The sequence below is a fragment of the Petaurus breviceps genome, unplaced genomic scaffold (assembly GCF_028583685.1).
Source record: "Petaurus breviceps papuanus isolate PSGF00001 unplaced genomic scaffold, PetGlider_PUasm1.0 90734, whole genome shotgun sequence".
Lineage (NCBI taxonomy): Eukaryota > Metazoa > Chordata > Mammalia > Diprotodontia > Petauridae > Petaurus > Petaurus breviceps.
The window spans coordinates 5,329,477-5,352,090 of NW_027187327.1; the positions used below are offsets into that span (position 1 = coordinate 5,329,477).

The 22,614-nt window shown below is 34.1% G+C and overlaps 1 protein-coding gene across 1 annotated transcript in view; it reads left to right on the forward strand.

The window, feature by feature from the left end:
• PHIP (pleckstrin homology domain interacting protein) overlaps positions 1–22,018 on the forward strand; it is a gene marked incomplete at its 5' end in the record, with an annotated part of 195,766 nt that extends 173,748 nt beyond the window's left edge. Inside the window, 7 exons of the mRNA XM_069067044.1 lie at positions 1,482–1,532; positions 2,124–2,273; positions 5,622–5,774; positions 8,425–8,588; positions 9,058–9,320; positions 13,513–13,692; positions 16,377–22,018. Coding sequence (XP_068923145.1) covers positions 1,482–1,532; positions 2,124–2,273; positions 5,622–5,774; positions 8,425–8,588; positions 9,058–9,320; positions 13,513–13,692; positions 16,377–17,032 — 1,617 coding nt within the window. The remainder of the gene's footprint in view (positions 1–1,481; positions 1,533–2,123; positions 2,274–5,621; positions 5,775–8,424; positions 8,589–9,057; positions 9,321–13,512; positions 13,693–16,376) is intronic.
• Positions 22,019–22,614: the final 596 nt, after the last annotated feature.

Sequence of the window (22,614 nt, forward strand, 5' to 3'; positions counted from 1 at the left end):
TAGGTTAAGAAGAGCTTTTTAAAGTCCACCATTTTATATTTGATCCTAGAGATAATAGGGAATCACTGTAGTTTATTGAGTATGAAGGTGACATTCTCAGACCTTAAGTTCAGGAAAAGAAGCCAAGTGAAGGGTAAGTTGAAGTAAGGAGAGACTTAAGGAAGGGAGACCAATTTAAAGACTAATAAAAGAGAACAAAGAAAGAAGAATTATACGAAAATGATTGGTATGGACATGGAACAAAGATATTGTCAAGGTAAAGACAAGATTTGACAATAGAGTTAAGAATAAAACCTCGGTTCCTAGCCTAGATGACTAAGAGGATGGTGGTACCCACAGTAGTAATAGGAAATTGAGAAGTGGGAGAGGATGGAGGAATTGTTTTGGACAGGTTGAGTTTTGGATGACTATAGCACTTACAAATTTAGAGTGCCTAATGCAGTTGAATGTTGTAAGATGAGCTCAGAAGAGAAGATGGCTGGATATATAGATCCTGGGTATCATTTACATATATATGACAGTTGAATCTATGGAAGCTGATGAGATCAACAAGCACAGTAATATAACGGAAAAAAGACAAGAGGGTCCCAGAATAGAGCCTTGGGAAACATCCATGGTTTCTGAACAAAAAACCAGAAAGAAGAAAATAAGCAGTCAGGGAGGAAGTGAACCAGCAGAAAGCAATGTCATGAAAAGATTATTCAGGAGAAGAGGATAGTGGTGTCTAGGTTTTAGAGAGGTCAGGAGGAAAGGGGATTGAGAAAAGGCCATAAATTTGGTAATAAAGCTCAGTAACTTTGGAGAAAGAAGTTTCAGTTAAATGAGGAGCCTGTATTGTAGAATGTTTAAAAGTGAATAAAGAGGAGAGGAGGTGAAATCACTTACTGTAGATAGGATGTCAAGGAGTAGAGCCACAAGTTTGATGGACTGAGTAACATTTAAGAATGGGAGAGGCCTGAGCATGTTTCTAGGTAGCAGGGAATGAATGAACATCAAGAGTGCATATTGAAGGATTTATTTATCAAGAAGGACCCACCTCTTCATGTGAAAGAATAAGAGTAGGAGATGTTGTGGTGATAAAAACGAGGGGGAGAGAAGAAATTCTTGTTGAATAATATCGGGGGTTTTTTTTGGTCTGAGACAAGGTCTTCAGTTTAGAAGGTGGAACAAAGAAGGAGCTATGAGAGGCTGAAGGGAGGATGAAAAGGTCAGGAATAGCTGCTATATTTTGTGGGATAACAATCGAGTTAGAGGGCAGTAAAAGGTTTGCCTTGCTACATTGAGAACCCTCTGACATTATATAACAAATTCACAGTGGATCCAGTGAGCTTGGTTTCAAGATTTTCAGATATGCGGGTATTTTCAAGGCATTCCAAAAAAAGGGAGTAGGGGGTGGGACTACATAGTTTAATATAATGTACAGAGTAAGATATGAAACATTTCCCAGTGTTTTATGAAACTCCTTAATTCTTGCTTCAAAGGAAGAAGAGAAAGATGCTGATGTGCCAGGAACTTCTACACGTAAAAGGAAGGTAATTAATTTGTTTATTGTTTTACTTCACTTATTTTTATCATTATTCTCTTACCCAGAGAAGGCAGTATACTTGTAGATGAAATAAAGAATGTTAAAAACAATCTTTTTTAAAAGAAGCATTAATGAATTTTCAAAAAGATAATATATTTTTGCTGTAAGGTCAGATTTGCATTATAAAATATGTTTTATTAAGGCTGTAGGGGTAAAAATCGATAAATATCATTTGAGCACTTAGTATGCACCAAACTCTGGGGAAAAAAAAGAAAAGCAACACAGCTCCTTCCCTGACAGCGCTCCTTTCTAAATACTCCTTCATAGAATAATATATTTAAATATGTAAGATTATAAGGAAACGTGTTTACATTGAAACAGAATTATCAAAAAAACATTTTTTTAATTTGTGTTCTAGTTTGGATATGTTGAGTTTTTAGGTGCCTATTGAACATTTAGTTTGAAATGTCCAATAGGCAGACCAGAACTCAAGGGGAAAAATTTTGTGTCATCATTTAAGTATTATTTGATTATTCTAGCCAAGTTTCTAAAACTATAAAATTGTGGTGAATGAATGTGTTTGAATTTGTGATTTTAGGACCACCAGCCAAGAAGACGTTTACGCAATAGAGCTCAGTCTTATGATACCCAGGCCTGGAGGAATCAGTGCCAAGAATTATTAAACCTCATATTTCAGTGTGAAGATTCTGAACCATTCCGCCAGCCAGTGGATCTCCTTGAATATCCAGTGAGTGCTGTGTTTTGTATTTCAGTATAAATGTTGAAGATGAAGGGAACTATAGTTAGGCCATGTTTTTATGAAGGTAGGATTTTATTCTTAAATGCATTTCATAAATGATATTTTGACTTCTTTAGTATGAAATATAAACTGTCACTATTGAAAGTTCATTTAATAAAGCATTTAAATCCTTGTAAATTTAGATAAACTCCTGGAACATATTGTGAAATAGTTGAGGAAACTCACATTTCACATCTCTTTTTTTTGCCTCTAAGAAACATAATTTAATAAGCCAAGGTTAGCTTAACGCATTTTATTTCATTCCTTTAGTTGAAGTAGACACTGTTAGGTGCTAATCTATATTTAGTGTGAACTGAGAAATAAGAGAACACAGAACATTTTAACAGTAGTAGAGTTTATGAAATAATATTTTTGTTGATTAAAAATCTATATTAAATCATTCCCAGGCAGGAAATTGAACTGTTGAAAGGCTTATAACAACACTTTTTTTTTCAAAGAGATAAAGTGGTAAGCATATACTCAACTTATTTCTTTGTGATAATATGAAAACGTACATAATTTTATCCAATGTTACCCTTTTCCACTTCCCAACAAAATTTTTGCCAGTATTGTTAAATAATAGAATTAATATATTTTAATTTCATTTATTGTCTTTTCCTCTGAAATTTCTTGCTGGAGGTGCTTAAAAGTATAAAGTTGTCAGAAGTCTAGCATTGAGAGGCAAGAATTAATAAGTTATTACTGCAATATTGATTATACAGCAAATACATCAACTTGTTTTTGTTTTTATACCTATATTTTTCCCCCTCTCACACATTCTGCCTTCTCTTATAAGAAAACATTTAAGCAAAAACAACACAAGCATCTGACATTCAGGTTAGTTTACATATCATTCCATATTTGTAGTATAAGAGGGAGAAAGAAGTTTCTCTTTCTGTTCTCTAGGACTAAGATAAATCAGAGTTTAGTTGCCTTTTAAGATGTTTTTATTTATGTTATTGTCATTATTATATATTTTCTCTTGGTTCTGCTTACTTCTCTCTTCTCAAGTACATCAACTTTCTGATATTGGCCATTAATTTGGGGAATATATTTAGAAATATTCGAAAACCTGTAGATTTTTATAAGAGTAGGTTAACAGATTTGTATCAAAGGGAAGGACAACACTAAACTTAGAGACAGAGGTCTTTGGTTTCAAGCCCCAGCTCTGCTGTGTAGTATTTGTGTGACCTTGAGCCAGTCATTTACCTCTAATCCTCAATTTCTTCCTCCATAGAGAGGTTGCTTAGAATAGAAGATCTCTGAACTTCCAAATAGCTCTAAATCTTTGTTTCTGTCACCTTAAATTTAATTGGCTGTCAACAGATATGTTAGAATTTTATATAACTATTGTATTAAACAAATTTACCAGATTAAATGTAGTGATAAAACAGTAAGTACTTCACTAATCTATGACTTGTTAAATAATACAAATTAATTTTACAAATAAAAACTATTGCCAAATCATCTTTTAAAATTTTTTCTTTTTATGTTAAAAATTCTGAAATCTAACAATTATAACCATTTGTTTAAAAGAAATTAATCTCATTACTTTATAATTATACTTCATGTTATATTTTTCTTTGCTGTCTTAAAATTATGAAATATAACTTAGTATTTTATTATAAAGAATTTTATCATACAGTTATGAGTCCGTTTGCTGTACATTGGCTATTAGTTATCAAGGACCTTATCACTAGTCTAAATGGTCTCCCTTTGCTGAACTTATCCTTCTCTCCTCCTTCAACTTGATGTCCAAAGTGTCGATTGCCATGCTTTATACAGTTTTCTGAATGTAGCCATAGAGTTTGGCTTAGTTTTTCCTAGAATGATATTTATGAGTATTCTGGCATCAATGTGCCTTTGAAAATTGATCCTTGGGTTTTGTTGTTTTAATGTTGCTGTCATTTCCCATTAATTCAGCTTTACCATCATTAGAACCCTCTTATATAATAAATAAGCAAAATAGAATCGATAGTAGCCATGTCTAAAAATGTGTGCCTCATTCCACACCTCTGCCAAGAGGCAGAAAGCATACTTCACTATCTCTCCTCTGACGTCTTCTGGTGTTGTTACCATGGTCTTCGTGTAAATTGTTCTGCTTACTTTGTTCCACACTATTTCATAATGAACAAGTCTATCCATGTTTCTCTGATTCTTCATATTCACTGTTTCTTTCAGTGCAGTATTCTATTATATTCATATACCACAGTTTCCTCAGATGTTTTCTAATCAATGGGTACCCACTTTTCCAGTTCTTTGATATTACAGAAAGTGCTGAAATAAGTATTTTTGTATAAGTAGAACTTTGCCTATTATTATTGGCCTCCTTTGATTATTTGCCTATTGACTATCAAAAGTCAAAAGATATATACAACTTAGTGAATTTTTGAAAATTACTTTCTACAACAATTTTATCAGTTCAGAGTTTCACCATGTATTTTTGTAGCCTTTTTCAGGTGCAGCATGGCATAATGGATAGTGTGTTGAACTTGGATTTTAATTCTTCTTACAGTGGTTGTGTGGTCCATGGGTTTTCACTTCTGAACTTGTATACTCATTTGTGAAATGGGGATAATAATGCCAGTAATACCCATTTCTCAGTTTTTGTGTGGCTGAAATTAGGTTAACATAATATGTAAAGTATTTTTTAAGAATAAAATTAATCAAATTAAAGCAACACTCTTTTTATTTTCATTATTTCACTATAGAGCTATATAACAACAATAAGTTAAGGTTGCTAAAAATATGACCTGAATAAGTATAACACAACTGCATTTCACATGTTGGCTCTTCTTTATGATGTAACTATAATTTTATCGTGTATTTCAAAACTTGTACAAATTACAAAATGACATTTATTTTGATATATTGTTTTACTTGTCATAACTATTGTATTTATATTATGACCCCAAAACTTGTTCACCAAGTACCCTCTTCTTAATTTTAAGATCATTATAGTGTTAAAAAGGAAATAACCTTCATGTGTGTTGGTGTTTTTTATTTTGTTTTGTAATAGATGAGATACAGTAAAACTAAAGATCTGTAGTAGTATATATAATGCTGGAAAGATGTAGGCACTGTATTAAATTTTGATTACTGAGAATAGGGAGAAGTAAATATAGAAGCAGATGCTACCTAAGAAAATATTTTTTATTTGGGACATTGCAGGACTAGGGAGGTTGATTACTATCAGGTCTAGTCTCTGTGGCTCTCTTAGAACTTACATGGGCCCTTCTAACTTTGAGAAATATTGATTTACAGCCTTTTACAGCCTTAAAATTTTTTTTCCTGTAGGATTACAGAGACATTATTGATACACCAATGGATTTTGCTACAGTTAGGGAAACTTTGGAAGCTGGGAATTATGAGTCACCAATGGAGTTGTGTAAAGATGTAAGACTTATTTTCAGCAATTCCAAAGCTTACACACCAAGCAAGAGATCAAGGGTATGGAATTAATTTCTTTCCCAGATGTGTAACTTTTCTGCTCATATTACCATCTTTATTTTAAATGTAAACAAGTAAATGTTTTTTATAGCTGGCTATGTAAATTTTGGGGGGGGGATAACAATCTTGCTTTAATCAATCAAACATATCATTTACCTAGTTCAGGAGAAAAAGTCAGCACCCCAAACTTCAGAGTATACAGAGCAGAAATTACGAGACAGAGAAACGTTTCAAGCAGACAGGCCTCCAACTATCCAACCATTACAGCCATACCTAATCAGTTACCAGAGAGGGAAGCATCAATATCTGGGGTTTTCAAAGCCAGGGGTCTCTCAATTGCTGCCCAGCATCTCATCTAGTCAAATCACACAACACTTCTCAAAGTGAGCCCCAAAACAAAGTCACATCAGGGTTTATATAGCCTTCTCCTAACTCAGAAAATGTAGCAACCCTCTTGACCCCACTGCCCAATCACAAAGTATCTCCTGAAAAACAAGTCTCCCCCACAGGGTCCAGGTACACTTAAGCCTATCAAATGGCCTGGGGCCAGGGAAGATCTTAAATTTCTATTCTTTAAATTTCCATTCCATTCCTCTAACATTCAGTCCCAAGATCTTTCATGCCCATAGCATAGGTGATTTACATTTGAGTTAGTATTAACATCTCTTTAGGTACAATGTAGTCCTCCCAAAATAGAGAAGACACATTTTGTTACCAAAGTGGCCACAGTGCCTTAAACAAACATGTAGTACATTCAGGTGCATCTCTTCAATCCAAAACAAAAATTGTCCAAATAAAGTTCTCTGGGGGAAAGGGGGGTGTCCTTCCCCTCACACTGCTCCAGCTCCTGCTTCCAAGTCCTGAGGGGCGGCTGGACAACAAAACCAACAGGGTGGGGTGTTCGGGAGTCCATGGCACTTCACCCTATCCACCATAGTCACAAGTCAGTCCATCCTCCCCCTGGGTCCCAAACTGTGGGATGCAGCAAGAAAACACATTCAGTGTTCCTGCTTTGCCAGCACAGTCCTTATCTTGTCCCATGGCTGAATTCCAAAGTCCTGGGTTCCTCCCCCTCCTGCAGGAGGCAGCCGCTCCTGGATTCTGCTCCATTCCCAATGCAGGCAGTTCACCATTCCTGCTCTCTCAGCTCAGCAAAGTCAGCATGCAAGCCGTTCTTCTCACCTGTTCCATAGCTCCACTGAGTCACAGCTACCACAACTAGGAAATAAACAATTATCCCAGCCCTCATACTTTCCTTTTACTCTTTAGATCCTGTTTGTGACTCCATTTGTAGCAGCAAGCACCCCAGCATCCCCAGGGTAGCTGCCAACAGTTCTTAGATCTGCTTTTCTAAAGGAAAGCAACTCAAAATGGGTTAACAATCTTGATTTAATCAAACATATCATTTACCTAGTTCAAGGGAAAATGTCAGCACCCCGAACTTCAGAGTATACAGAGGTTACAAGCAGAAATTACAAGACAGAAATATTTCAAGCAGACAGGCCTCCAGCTGTCCAACCATTACATCCATACCTAGTCAGTTATCAGAGAGGGAAGCATCAACATCTGGGTTTTTCAAAACTGGGGTCTCTCAACAGCTGCCCAGAGTCTGGTCTGGTCAAGTCACACAACACTTCTCAAAGTGAGCCCCCTGGCTATATAAATTTTAAAACAATATTGAAATGTTTCCTAATCTGCAAAAGTAACTTAGGTGTTTATTTGTTAACAAAATAGAATATGAGCCCTCATGCCTTAGTTTGTACTATCTATGAAAATGAAAGATCTGTGGATCTCAGTACATGGAAACCAATGCATTGTGTACTAAGTGAAGCTATGGCTAATTAGGTCAGCAGTGAAGAAGGTACTGTGAGGACCCTTATGGATTGATTATATGCAATACATATATTCTGAATAATGAGACTTACATCTGGAGTTCAAGGTTATACAGGTATTGCATCAAAAAAAAAGATAAAAACAAAATCTTGACTAAAAACTTTACATTTAGGAGACAGTTATGTGGTGCAGTAGTTAGAGCATATAGGTTTTGGAGTTCTGAAGACCTTAGTTTGATTCCATCCTCAGGTCACTAACCAGTTGTATGACCCTAGACAAGTCATTTAACTAACCTCTGCCTCATTTTCCTCACCTGTAAAATGGGGATACATAGCACTTACCTCCTGGAAAAGTTGTGAAAATAAAATGAGATTTTTTTTTTGGAGGGCAATTGGGATTAAGTGACTTGCCCAGGGTCACACAGCTAGTTTTGTGTGTGTGTGTGTGTGTGTGTGTGTGTGTGTGAGAGAGAGAGAGAGAGAGAGTGTGTCAAAGGCTGGATTTGAACTCGGGTCCTCCTGACTCCAGGACTGGTGCTCTATTCACTGTGCCACCTAGCCGCCCCAAAATGAGATAATATTTGTAAAGCACTTAGCACAATGTCTGACACATAGCAGATAAATGTTTCCTCCCTTTAATTTAGGGCATAAATTTTCTAAATATTCATATTTAATTAAAAATATCTTAGAGTAGATAACTTTGATTTTTTTAATTAAAATTTGCTATTAAAATGTTTGCAACTATGTCATGATTTTACTGAAAAGAAAATTTACTATTGTAATTTTAAAAACACTGACAAAATTCCTTTTATTTATAGATTTATAGTATGAGTTTGCGTCTGTCTGCTTTCTTTGAGGAACACATTAGTTCAGTTTTATCAGATTATAAATCTGCTCTTCGTTTCCATAAAAGAAATACGATAACCAAAAAGAGGAAGAAAAGAAACAGAAGCAGCTCTATTTCTAGTAGCACTGCATCAAGGTACATAGCTATTTCTTTTTTTGAAAGCATGAAATAATCCATAAGTTTGACAACTGAATGGTTAAACTTGGTGTGTTTTTTTAATGCTTCTTTTACTGTTCCCTATATTGCAGAATGATATATTTGACATGCAAGTTCCTTTGATGTGGAGGATTTTTAAACTTTAACTAAAGCTATACTAGTGTAAGTTCTTAAGTTCAAATAACTGCTAAACATATAATAAAAGAGTATTTTTAGGATAGTGGTGGCTTTTTCTCTCATGTAACTATAGCATTTACAGTGATCTTTCACTAAAGATTCACTTATCTGAGGCTCACTACTACTTAAAATTCACTACAAATGTCACATTTAATATTTCATTACAGTACAAATGATTTTGAATCCCACAGTATTGTAAAAGTTGCATATGGATCCTCACATAACTGCAAATGACCATGTGTGTTATAAGCTTCATTTTTTTAATTTACAGCCCCGAAAGGAAAAAAAGGTTATTAAAACCTCTCCTCAAGGCAGATATTTCTACCTCTCCATTTTCTACACCTTCACGAACAACAGCCCCAAGACACAATGCTGCTCAGATGAATGGGAAAAGTATTGAGTCCAATTCTGTGGTACGAACTAGAAGCAACAGAGGACTTACAGACCTGACTATAACTGAGCAGCCATCTACTTCTTCAGGAAGCAAACCTTTGATTTCAAAACCTAATGTTTCTGTGATACCTGGGAAAACAAGTGAGTCAAATCATTCATAATTGCTTTATTAAGATTCCTTGGTAAAGTGATATACCTGTGAACTTATGTCTAAATTATAAAACTTTTCTTTAGTCTTGATACCTTGTAGAATGAAATATATTACATTTGCATAGATTTCAGTAAGCCTTTTTAGGGGATTTTGTGTTTGAGTTTTCAAGCTTTTTTTTCTTTAAAGTTTAGGTTCATACAACTAGTCTGTACTTTGTGAAGCCTAAAGTCATTCCTTTTCTGCTTTTACTTTTAAAAAAATTTTTTTTTAGTTTTTAAATTTATTTTAAACTTAAGTACAAAATAAGAAGAGGGGGAAAATTGCATTACACAGCAGAACATAAGAAATGATTCAATAATAAAGCAATATAGTTCCATTTCAAGAAAACCTATATAAGAAATGCTACACTTTGTTTTCAAGGCTGTCCCTCTTTTCTTTGCTTCTTTGTAGGTTTTCTTTTGCTCTCTTCTGTGCACTTTTTATTTTATCCCTAACCCCCAGGCTACATTTAAGTGCAGAGATATAGACAGACAGACAGACAGAAAAAAGTATCTATTAAAATATACACTCATACACATATATGTAAGGCTGTACTGTGCTTATTTCTACTTATCTCTTTCTCTGAAGGTGGATAGCATCTTCTTTCATAAGTCCAAGTCTTTCCGTGTTTTTCTAAATCAACCAATTCGTCATTTCCTATACTACAGAAATACTCCAACCCAATCCCATTCAGTCTAAGAGATTGTCTATGAAAGTTTTCTCTCAATTTTCTGCCTACCTTCTTTTCTTGGCTACATGAGTTTTATTTATAGAAAAAAAATTAATAATCAAAACTATCCATTTTATACTTCACCGGTGCTCTCACCTTATAATATGGTTTAAGGTCTGATACTACTTAACCTGCTTTACATTTTTTCCCCCCTAATTTCTTTGAATTTCCATCTTCTAAATGGACTTTGTTATTTCTTCTAATTCAGTCAGATAATTTTTAATAATTTAATTGGGATGGCATTACATAGATTAATTAGGTGTAATTGTCATATTTTTTGTTATATTGGCCTTATCCATAAACAATAAATATTACTTCAGTTATTTAGATCTAACTTTATTTGTATAAAAAGTGTTTTATGTTCATAATGATATAATTCCTGTGTTTCTTGGCAGGTATACTTTCAGGTATTTTATACTGTCTAGTTATTTTAAAGTGATCTGAAACAATATTGAATAATATACCTGACATACTATTTCCCTATTTTCCTCTTTTGATTAAATCTGTTTTAGCTTTAACTTTGTCTGAAATCATGATTATTACCCCTGCTTTTTTATATAATAAATTCTACTCCTGACCTTTATTTTATATGTCTCTCATTTTTATAGCATTTCCTGAAAGCAAATTTCCTGAATTCAGATTTTTAATCTGCTATCAGTTTCCATTTTATGGGTGAATTCATCCCATTCACATTCTTAGCTATGGTTACTTGAATATTTTCCTTCTTTCTATTTTTCCTCACTATCCTCACCCTATTCCTAGTATTCCTCTGCTTTACTTCCACCTGCAACCTTACTCTCCTATTCCTTAACCTGCCCACCCCTCCAAGAATTCCTCCCTTCTTCCATCCCCCAATCCTATCCTTTGCCCTCTTATTTCTTTCTGAATATAGAAGACTTTAATACCCTCTAGATTATATATATATTAATATTATACCAACACATATACACATATATGTGTGTGCACCCACCCTCCCCCACTGGCTTATTCTGTATCAATTTTTTTTCTTGCCTCATTTGTATGAGAATTGCTTCTTTTTTCTTTCTCCTTAACACAGTTTTATTTTGTTTTTTGAATCACCCCATCATACTTATCTCAGCCCAAGCCTTTCTTTCAGACTACCCAAATAAAAATGAGTATAATAGAACTGATAATATTTATCATACATAAGAAGTAAACAGTTTGCCCATTTCAAGTTGATGTTATTTTCATAATTTTCTTGATTTTCCTGAATTGCTTTTATTTTTTTCTAATTTTTCCTCAATCTCTCTTGTTTGTATTTAAAGTCCTTTTTAAGTTCTTTTAAGAAATCTTTTTCTGCTTGGGACCATTCAACATTTATCACTGAAAACAGGGTGGCTTTTTTAAGCTCTATTATCTTCTTCTGTGAACCCAGATCTTTTATCCCCATAGTAGCTGTTTATGGTTGGGTTCTTTCTTCTTTGCTTGCTCATTTTTGTTTTATTTATTTATTTATTTTTGCAGCTATTAGTGTGATCAGGTTCTATTCCTGGGGAATGGGAAGTAATGCCCCAAGCCTTAGGTTCTTCTTACTGTTATTTTCTGAGGTCTCTCCCAGGGCTCAACCTTGAGCTCTCCTCTCCACTTCTAAGTCACGGCTAGAGCCCCAGGTCACAATAATCTTACTCCCTGGTGGCTGCAAAATCACAGCTGTCTTCTTTTCCCTGGAACTGAAATCAGGAACCCTGTTCTCCTGAAAGTGCCCACAGCCAGCAGATCCCCACCCCTCTGCTACTGTAATCACCAGGTATGTGCTAGCTCCTTCTCCCCACAGCCACAGCCTGGGGGGACATGTTTGTTAAGCACATCTGTGCTTGGCATCCTTTGACAATGGAAAGTCCTTTAATTTTCTCCTCAGCCATCATACCCTCCACACAGTTTGTGAGATGAAAGTTTGTAATGCTTAGACTGCCACCAGGGCTTGTTGCTTGTTGACTACCATAGAGTTGACCTGGAGGTGTTTGCACTTCACTTAGACCGAACCTCTTCCCTTTTGGAAGTTGGGTCTTTCCTGGGGTCCTTTAGATTGTCTTAGGAGAACAGTTGCTTTACCCTGACTTGTTTATTTCTGCTGTTCTACATTCCCTCTGAGGCAATGTTCTGTCTCTTTCTGTGGAGGAAATTTGGAGAGCTAAAAGTTTTCTGACCTACTCTGCCATCTTTTCAGAATCCTCTGCTTTTATTTTTTTTTTAATAGTTCATCTAGAATAGAAGATCCACTCTTTTTCATTTGCTGATTAATGTTTGGGACAGTAAAATACTTGTTATATTGTGAAAATTCTGGAATATTTTCTTCTGTGTTCACTTTTGGCAAAAAACCTTTTTTGAACGGTTTGTTGGCTAGTTGAATTCAAATCCTTATTGGTTGTCTCCTTCCTTTACTTCTTGGGACCATTTGATAATGATGATAGCTATCATTTATATAGCACTCACTGTGTGCCAAGCACTATGCTAAGCACTTTATAACCATCTCATTTGATCCTCACAAACAAGCCTTCAAGATGGGTGCGATTTTTATCCTCATTTTATGGATAAAGAAAATGAGATAAAAAGGAGTTCAGTGATTTGCACAAGGTCACACAGCTAGTAAGTGTCTTTGTCTGGATTTGCAACCAGGTCCCCCAGACTCCAGGCCCAATGCTCTATGCACCGTGCCACCTAGCTGCCTTGAAACATTGGGAAGGGTGGGGGGGGAGAGGGAAGGATGGAGGAAAATACAATTAGTCTTTCACAACATGACTATTATGGAAGTGTTTGCATGACTACACATGTATAACCTATATTGAATTGCTTGCCTTCTCAATGAGGCCCGGGAGGGGAGGAAGGGAGAGAATTTAGAACTCAAAGTTTTAGATACGAATGTTAAAATTGTTTTTACATGTACCTGGGGAAAAATAAAATACTACATTTTTTAAAATAAAAGCAAGTTTGCATGGCTAGTATTGCTTTTTAGAACACAGGGTCATATCTACACCATAATGTGCTATTAGAACACAACTTTAATGGAAATTTACCACCAGCATATATAAACAAATGATTCTAAATAGTGTCCCAGGGCTTTCTATCAACTTAGACTAATCAAAATACGGTATAGGGTAGGCTAGGTGGCTCAGTGAATAGAGCACTGGCCTGGCCCTGGAGTCAGGAGGACTTGAATTCAAATCCAGCCTCAGACGCTTAACATTTACTAGCTGTGTGAGTCACCTTGGGCAAGTCACTTAACCACAATTGCCCTGCATTCCCCCCCAAAAAAAGCAAAAAAATAAAAATAAAAATTTAAAAAACAATATAGTGGAACAACTTCTCATAAAGGTAAGGAAGCAGTAACTATAATGACATATTTCTGAGTCAGTCAATTTTAGCTTACAAGATCTTGTTCTTTTCTTTTTTAGTACTGGAGAATTCTGCAAAACATTCCAAAAATGTAAATACTCTTTCAAACCCTAGTCAATCTAATTTTAGTCACAGCACTAGGAATAACTCTGCAAGAGAAAACATGGAGAAGGAAAAGCCAGTCAAGCGTAAAATGAAATCATCTACTCTTACCAAGTCACCCACTCCAATTCAGCAAGGTATGTTGTAAGCTTTTCAGGTGTATTTTAGGGTGTGCTAGAATTCATTAATAATACTGGTTCTGCTGTTAGGACTAGCACTCACTTTTTAGATGGCCCATGTTATTTTAGATCTTTCCTGTGGGGGGTTGACATGTCTAAAAATATGATTTGAACCAAAACAAATCTAGGGATCTATGTAGTAACAAACTCATTCAATTATGTAATGCCTAAAATGTAATGCCTCACTTTATTTTCTTGCTCTGTTGAAAGAGTTGGCAGGTTTCTTCTAAAGTTAAAGGAAGTATTTCCAAGTTCATTAGGATACAGGCTTTTTTTGCACAGACTTTGTGCAAGGGAGATTCGATAAAGTGGTTGGTTCTTAAAACTGACTTCAGAAGATCAACAAATATCTCTTGAGTTATTCATGGGCCCTCAAACTGCTTTCTTCTTTCATTCCTTGTCTGTACTATCCTCACCTTTTTATTTTTATTTTTTGCTTTTTGGAGGGGAGAGGGTAGGGCAGTTGGGGTTAAGTGACTTGCCCAAGGTCACATGGCTAGTTTTTAAGTGTCTGAGGCCAGATTTGAACTCGGGTCCTCCTGACTCCAGGGCCGGTGTCCTATTCACTGTACCACCTAGCCTCCCCTAAATGATCTGAGGATTTTCTTTTTAATATTTTCTTTTTTTATTTTTGCAGGGGGGAGGCAGGGCTATTGGGGTTAAGTGACTCTTGCCCAAGGTCATACGGCTAGTAAGTGTTAAGTGTCTAAGGCCAGATTTGAACTTAGGTTCTCCTGACTCCAGGGTCAGTGCTCTGTTCACTGTGCCACCTAGCCTCTCCTATACTCACCTTTTTAATAGTTAAATCCTTTGTTTGACCTGTGTTTCTTCTCAGTTGCTTCTCATTTTCAGAATTCTAAACTCTGAAATGATTATCTACATATTTAAATGTTAATGTCTGTAGCATTAATATAACAATGTAATATAACTAACTCTGTAACCTAGCACATTTAATTTTCAATTTGGAAATGGTGCAATCAAACCACAATAAAGTTGGCCAGTTGTTTGAAGCATATTAATTAGTGAATAATTAGTTCTTTAATATTGATATTATAGGCTGCTTCCAACTTAAAAATGGGCTGTATTCTAAATGTTCTATAGTTGGAAGTTTGGAACTCTGAATATATTTTCCCCCAGTTATAGTTATGTGTTTTGGCTTGATTCCCAGGTCATCCCACCAAAAAAGCCAGTTTAACCTATAATATATTATTATAGTTCTAGTATTACCCCTATGCATAACAGTGCTTTATAGGGAAATGTGTTCAGAATAATGTCCAGGCATGTTAAGAGCTTCTCTGTATCAACTCTAAACCATAGTCCCCTATATTTTAAGTCAGAAAATGAGAATATTAATTATATAAATCTTACACTATATGTGACCTTGAAGAAAATCACTTAGTCTTATTTCTCTTTTTAATAGAGCTATAGGTTAAATTGTATTATTGTGAACACTATTTCCTTTCAAGAAACATTTATTAAGTGCCTGACACATGCTATGCTATACATAATTTACAACACAAGCCATTTTCTTAAGGAGCTTATGGCATAATGTACAAGTACACCAATAGCTTTACAATATGAAGTCAGATTGATGCAAAGGAGAAATGCAAAGTACTGTAAGAAATTTAAGAAGGGAATTTTCTTTGAGGGTGTATGAGGACAAAAAAAAAGACTTAATAGGAGGTGAGCACTTCATTTATAAAGAAGTATTCTGTGTGTCAAGGAAGTTTCTACCTTAGCAAATGGCCCATAAAAACTTCATTAACCACCTGTGAAAATTAAACACAGAAAATCAATAGCTGGAGAGAACAAATGGTTAAGAATAGTTTGAGTCATGTATCTCTCTTCTTTCCACACTGGAGCACCTGGGCATCATGTTGTGTTTTGTGTCCAGATCCTGTAAACTAAATATGGATTCTAGCACTGTGTTCATGTTAAGAAAGTATTATTTACACCAAAATAATTGAGTGAGATGTGGAATTTATTGTAAGATAGGAAAAGGAACTATAGGATTTTATTTAACAGACAGGAACTTCTCTATGCTCTGCAAAATCACCATTTAACTATAAAGTTCTTGCATTCTACTCCATTTCTATTATTAGGAGTATTAAAACTACTGTCATATCCTTATAGAATTGTTAACTGAATTATTTTACTAGTCTAGCAGTAGTGTTTGTATAATTCATTCATAAAAGGGGTGGAGACAAAGTCCATTGTCAGTATATGGTAATTTATGGAGGATTTTAAGAGAACATTGACACAACATTAGAGATGATCTTATCTCAAACTTCCACTTGACACTTGTTACCGATGAGAGTAATGGCAGCCAGTGTATAGAAGTGAATAAAATCCAGTACAGTGATATAAAAAAAAGGGGGGGAGGGGCTATCATGAAACCTTATTCCTTAGTTTCATCTCTGTTGCTGACTTGATATGTGGTTTTAGACAAGTCATATTAACATCCAGTGACTTGAATTTTTTTTCTGTAACATTTGAAATAATAAAAGGGTCTTTGGGAGGGTTGTGTTTTTATTATTTGAAAGAAGTAAAATGAGTATATTGTACATTATGAGAGGTAACAAAAATGCAAATTCATCTCCTCTGTATCCTATAATAATACTCTTAGCATTTTTCTCTTTTAGCAGATTGCAAGAATAATGCTTTGGCATCAGGAAGCATCCAAGTAAATGGGCATGGAGGTCAGCCATCAAAACTTGTTGTAAAGAGAGGCCCTGGAAGGAAACCTAAGGTAGAGGCGAATATAAGCAGCAATGAAGTTGTGCACAAGAAAAGAGGCAGAAAACCCAAAAAACTACAGTGTATGAAACAGGAAAATTCAGAACAAAACATAGTACAAACCATCAGAGATGTGATTAATGATGAAGTAAGTGCAGCTTCTTCAGCATGCAATTTTCTTTCTGAAACTAATGTTGTAAAAGAAGATTTATTACAAAAAAAGGGCCGTGGGGGCAGAAAGCCCAAAAGAAAGACAAAGGCACAAAAGCCAGATTCAGACCTTATGGTTCCTTCAAGTGTTAAGATGCTAAGAAGAAGTAGTAGGAAAAAGACCGATGAACCTATGGATGAAGATGAAGGGTCTGAGGAACTTAAGGGCTCTGAGCCCCACATGAGAACTAGAAACCAGGGTCGAAGGACAGCGTTTTACAATGAAGATGACTCTGAAGAAGAACAAAGGCAGCTATTATTTGAAGACACCTCTTTGACTTTTGGAACATCTAGCAGAGGACGAGTCCGAAAGTTGACTGAAAAAGCAAAAGCTAATTTAATTGGTTGGTAACATGTACCAAAACATTTTACTTTAAATGATATAAAGCAGGTACAGTTAAGGAATAAGTAGAACCAAGGCTTCTTCCTTGCTGCTATTATGGATTAGAGAATGTTATAATCTGAAAGAATTAGCAAAAAAAAAAAAAAAAAAAAGAAAGAAAAGAAAAAAATAGTCTTAAAGAACACTTCTTTAAAGAAATATATATTTTAAATGTTTGCTATTTATTGCCCTCAAATAGGTTATACATTTCAACAGTCATTTTATTCACAATTCAGAGGGGAGCAATTCCTGGTTTATTTATGAAAGTGAAAGATCTGCTTGCGCTGTGGAAGTGCATCATATTCCTAGTGACAGAACTTTTCATGCTACAATGTATGTTTATTTTTGACCAAGCAAGGTACATTTCTATTGATTATAGAAGTCTTGTCTCCTAGGAAGACAGAACGTTGCAAAGAGTGGCAGTAAATTAAGAATTGTGTTTCCAGTAAAGATACATATAAAATTACCAAACTTTACTAATCTTTAATTTAGGTAATGATGGAAAATTCATCTAAAGAAGCTTAGAACAGGCTTTTTGTTTTATCCCATTTCTGCCAAACCTAGAAAAAAAAAATGTTCTTGTAAAAAAATATATCCACATTGGAAAAAGTTTGACTGGTGTCTAATTTTTCAGACCTTGATTCTTGTATCAATCACTAAATCTCTGTTTATTGTGCCAAAGACTGAGCATCAGTGCAGTGGGAAGCCTATTTTTGACTCTCCATACAGCATACAGTTTTCAACAATGAAAGAGGCTGTATATTATTCTAATTATCAAGTTACTTAAAATTGTGCTAAGATTTATCCTTTTGGTACTTAAAAATAATGCACTGGTGGGAGTCCTTTGACAGAGATGATGTTTTAGACAAGTGGTTAAAGGATTCAAGGAAATTACAGGAAAGGTATGGGATTTGCTGTTTACTTGATCTGGATTAATATTTCTACAACTTTAGACATTTACTAGGCTAAAATGACTTACAAAGAGATGTGTCTGTGTGTGTATGTGTATATATTGATAGATGGATATATAAAAATATATATACAAACACATACGTATACAATATTACCCAGGTAAAATTCTTTTCAGGATTTTTTAAATAGCACTAGAATAAAAATAATTTCAAAATGTCATACTTTATAGTTTAATTTTAAGAGGAAGATTGGTTATTTTCAATTATAAAGGTTAAAATAGGCCAAATCACTTTTTATGCAATCATGTTTTATACAGTGGTCTCATTGCACATTGTGTTTTTTCTGCACTTTTTACGGTATCCTTATCACGCTGATAAAGTCAATATACACCCTAAAGAAAAATTCCATTTAATGATTGTGCCTTGTATTCTATTTTTTTTTTTTTGCATCTTTAGTAAAATTAAGTTGTCTATTGTAAATGATAACTATATGACTTAGGGGAATGTATTGCTATATGTACTGCTATGGAAAAGGAAAGCAGTTATTTATTTGTTTATGGTACATTTAGTTATTTTATACCTTAAAAACCAACTTAAAATATAATTTCTGTTCAAAAAATGTTGTCCATTACAAGAAAAATTTAAAGGATGTAGTATTTTCTGAGGACTGGTATGGTACAAAAATGTAACCAAAATTTTCAGATACTACATTTTTGAAATGGGATTAGAAAACAATGTATTATCATAACCCAGTTGTAGAAGAGTGAAGGTCTTTAAATTGAATGTTGCCAAATTAAATTGCATAGTAATCTTTATACATTCTGGTAATGTTAATATTAGCTATCATTTAATTGTTCTAAAGAAAAATAATAGTTGATAGATTTGGACTTTTTAGGTTAAGTTTATGCTTAGATTTGTGCAAAGATCCTCATGTAAAATTAAGTAAACCATTTTCCAAATTTTGACTGGGTTGCTATGATTTTACATTTTGGGGAAAAAATGAATTTGAAAACTTTGCAGGTTTCTTTGTATATTTATTTTTTCTAACGGTTAACTATTCATTTACAGTTCAGTGGATAAACCATTCATAATGCAGAAGGTGGAAGGCTTGCTTGGTTGTACAGTAAAATGCAGTCTTTCAGTTATACCATTAAAAAATAATGAAGTGTGTGTTTGACCTTTAACAGTGATTAATTTAAAAGATCTCATTGCTTTTGAAGGCAATCAATATCAGATATGTAATTTCCTGATGTTATCTGCATTGTGTTAAAAAAAAACAATAGCATTCATCTAAAAATTCATCTTCTGTAAAAATATATACAGATATACATATATATTTTTATGGTGTGTACAGTATAAAGCTATGAATTCATGAGAAGGACCCATATACCATCTTGGAGAGTATAATAACACTTTTTCTAGTACAGTGTGTGGGATGATTCTAACTTTTGAGCAAAGAAATGAGTATTTAAGGTCTTCTCTGCAGCACATTTCTGTTCTGCAAACACTGTATATTTATGACCTTAAGCTTACAGTTTTACTAGTAACTAATAGACACTGGTTTCTTAATGAATCATGAATTATTTGGGTCAGGTTCTTTTTAATTGAAACGCTTTTAAACTTTTATTAGTAAAATAAGATATATTTAAATTTTATATTTTTATAATTTAGCTTCACTGTGTTGCAAAGATTTAGTTCAAAAGCTTTAAGTCCTTACCTTCTTTAGTGTATTTTCTGTTTGGGAAAATGTCCAGAGACACTAATACCAACTCTTTGTGTGGTCACACACACACCCCAAGTTGTTCTACATGAGCAATAAAACAACCTCATTTGTTGGAATAATTTTCATACACTATGACTTGTTACATGCATACAATGTATAAAAGCCATCTGTATTTTCAGTTACCTAAAATGCAACTCGCAAAAATTTGTCCCAAAGTTTTCTTGGTTTTCTTTTTTTTTTTACAAAACACATAAATGTTGCAAATAGCAGTTTAAACATTAAATCTAATTATGACCTCATAACCCTGGCACAGTAAGTTTGTAGCTTCATTAATTTAAATCTATTCAGCTCTGATATTGTGGTTTTAGACTTTTCCGTCTGTAAGTATGAACTGAGGCCAGAGTTATTAGGATTATTTCCGCTGATTTAAGTATCCAGTTTCACTGCAACTGAAAAGAATAATGTTTGATTGTCATTATATTATGACAAGTAGTTAATATCTTTACAAATTGTCTTCCTCTTTAAATGTGATTTGAATGACTGTATGAAATATTTGTATACATTTTCATTTGTACCATTTGGGATTGGGTTTTGGCATACTTTAAAAGATGGGATTGACTGAATTTAGTATTACTAGGAAATGAATTATGTAAGATATTATTGACTGACAAAAGGACCCTCATGCCGCATGTATGTAAAGTTCAAGAACTGTCACTTGCCTGTATGGTGCAGTAGCCCAGTCAATACACTGTTACTGTACAAATGTATCCAAGTATCAATTTTAGCCTGTTGGATGTCAGCAGTTTTTTTAAAGATTGTCATACATAGACTAAATTAGTACATCTAAGCTTTGCAGTTGCTTCAATTCTAACAAACATTCCATGAAAATATACTTTGCTCATACCCGCTCAAACTTCAGCTGGAAACAGTCTTATTTTCTGTTTACTACCTATTGAAATTTAATGTTTAAGTAATTTTTAATTTATATTTTATATTTTTCATGTTACCTTGCAATTTCTTTTTTAATTAGTTGGGGGGGACTGAGATACTCAGTTGATTAAAGGGCTATGCATTTTCTGCTTAGTTTCTCTACATAGTCTAACATTTATGCACATTGTAGCAAGGAAAGGACTTTGCACTCTAGGAATGGCCCCAAATAAGAACATTATTTCTACTAAGGTTGCATATAAGCATTTTTATTTCCTTATCTGAACAAACAGTTTTTTAAATAAATATTCAAAATTTGGGGGTTTTTGTTTTGGTTTCATTTTCAGGTCATTTAAATTCAATCTTTTCGTTTGCTATGAGAACTGTTAATCACTAACTATACTGGATACTCTTAAGCGCTCCCAGTGAAGAAAGTTGATTTTGGCTATTATCATAAAAAAAAGGTAAAATAATGTCTGAAAGCTACAAGTACCAGTTTTGCAGCTCCAGAGATAAACTTGTACACACTGCAATAAAAATACAAGAGTTAAAAATGGTCTGAGCTATATAGTTTTGGGGTTTGGTTTTGATAGCTGATAGCTCTACTTTGTAATTATTTTTGATGCAGATAAATACATCAGGAAATTAACCTTATGTGGCACAAACCAAATACATGATGGTGGGTGGTGATATTGTACAATGAATTTCTACATTTAAAGAACTAAGAGGTTAGGTTTTGAATGGTATATCAATGTCCACCTTGTATACATGCATATAAGGCACGTGCACATACATGCTATGTTCTATGTAAGGTTGTGCATGTTGATTTACCAGTATGGTATGCTGTAGAGTATGAGACAAATAAAAGTTACATTTTTGGACCATATTAAAACTGCAAACCAAGACAGGGATCTTATTAAAGATCTTTTAGAAAAATATAAATCCTGTCACTTAAGATATTTAGACATGTGTAGAATGTAGCTCAATTTTAAGAAAGTGACCTAGAGGGTTAATTTTGAAAACTGACACATTTTCAGATTTAAAATACACTTATTTTGTACAGAATACAATGTTAAATCTGTTGTATGTAATAAATACCATACAGTTTCAAAACAAGATAATTCTTTAGCTTTATCCAGTTTTTTTCTTCCAGAAACCTGGAACATCATGTTGTTATAACCTGCAGTATCACAACAGGATAACAGTGCCCTTTCTTTTTGTACATACTGATTGGACCTTTCTTTACTGTTATGTGGACACTTTCTATGTTAGTTTTGATGCATAATTCTTTGAATCCTTTTATACAAACTAGAATGTATGTGTAAGAATTCCTGTCACTGCAATGTAGTAACTACAAACCTATTTTTAAATAAATAGAAAACTTGTTTTTCTAAACTATTTAGTAGTGCCTCTTCTTTCTACTTAACTGCCTTTCTGTTATTATAAATCTTTCCATATACCATAATGTTTTAATACAAAAGCTCATTTTAGGCTGATTTTAATTCTATGGGAGAAGTCCTTTGCATTCAGGGTTAAAGTAAATATTTCTGTTTAATGTGAGAATTCCCAAGAATGTGGGAAACCTCATTAGGTTTCATTTGACATTTACCTAGTGGTCAGAGTTAGATCACAAATTGTCGTGCTTTTTATGTGAATCTGAATTTAAAGTCCACAATTCACTGCGCTACTAGTTACTAAAAAGTGAATTTCCTGTGTACATTAAATTGTCTAGTGAGACCTAAATTACAATCCTATAAACTAGGGGTGGGGAACCTGTGACTTCAAGGCTACATGGGGCCCTGTAGGTCCTCAAGTGTATCCCTTAGACTGAATCCAAATTTCAAGAACATTTATGTTCGTGTGTGTGTGTTGTTAAACTTGCCATGTACAGCACTGCCAAATGGTATTCAAAGATGAAAGATGAATTTGTCTTTCAGGAAGCTTTGTTCTTCGTATGTATTTTCAAACCAGACTGTGATTTCATTGGTATA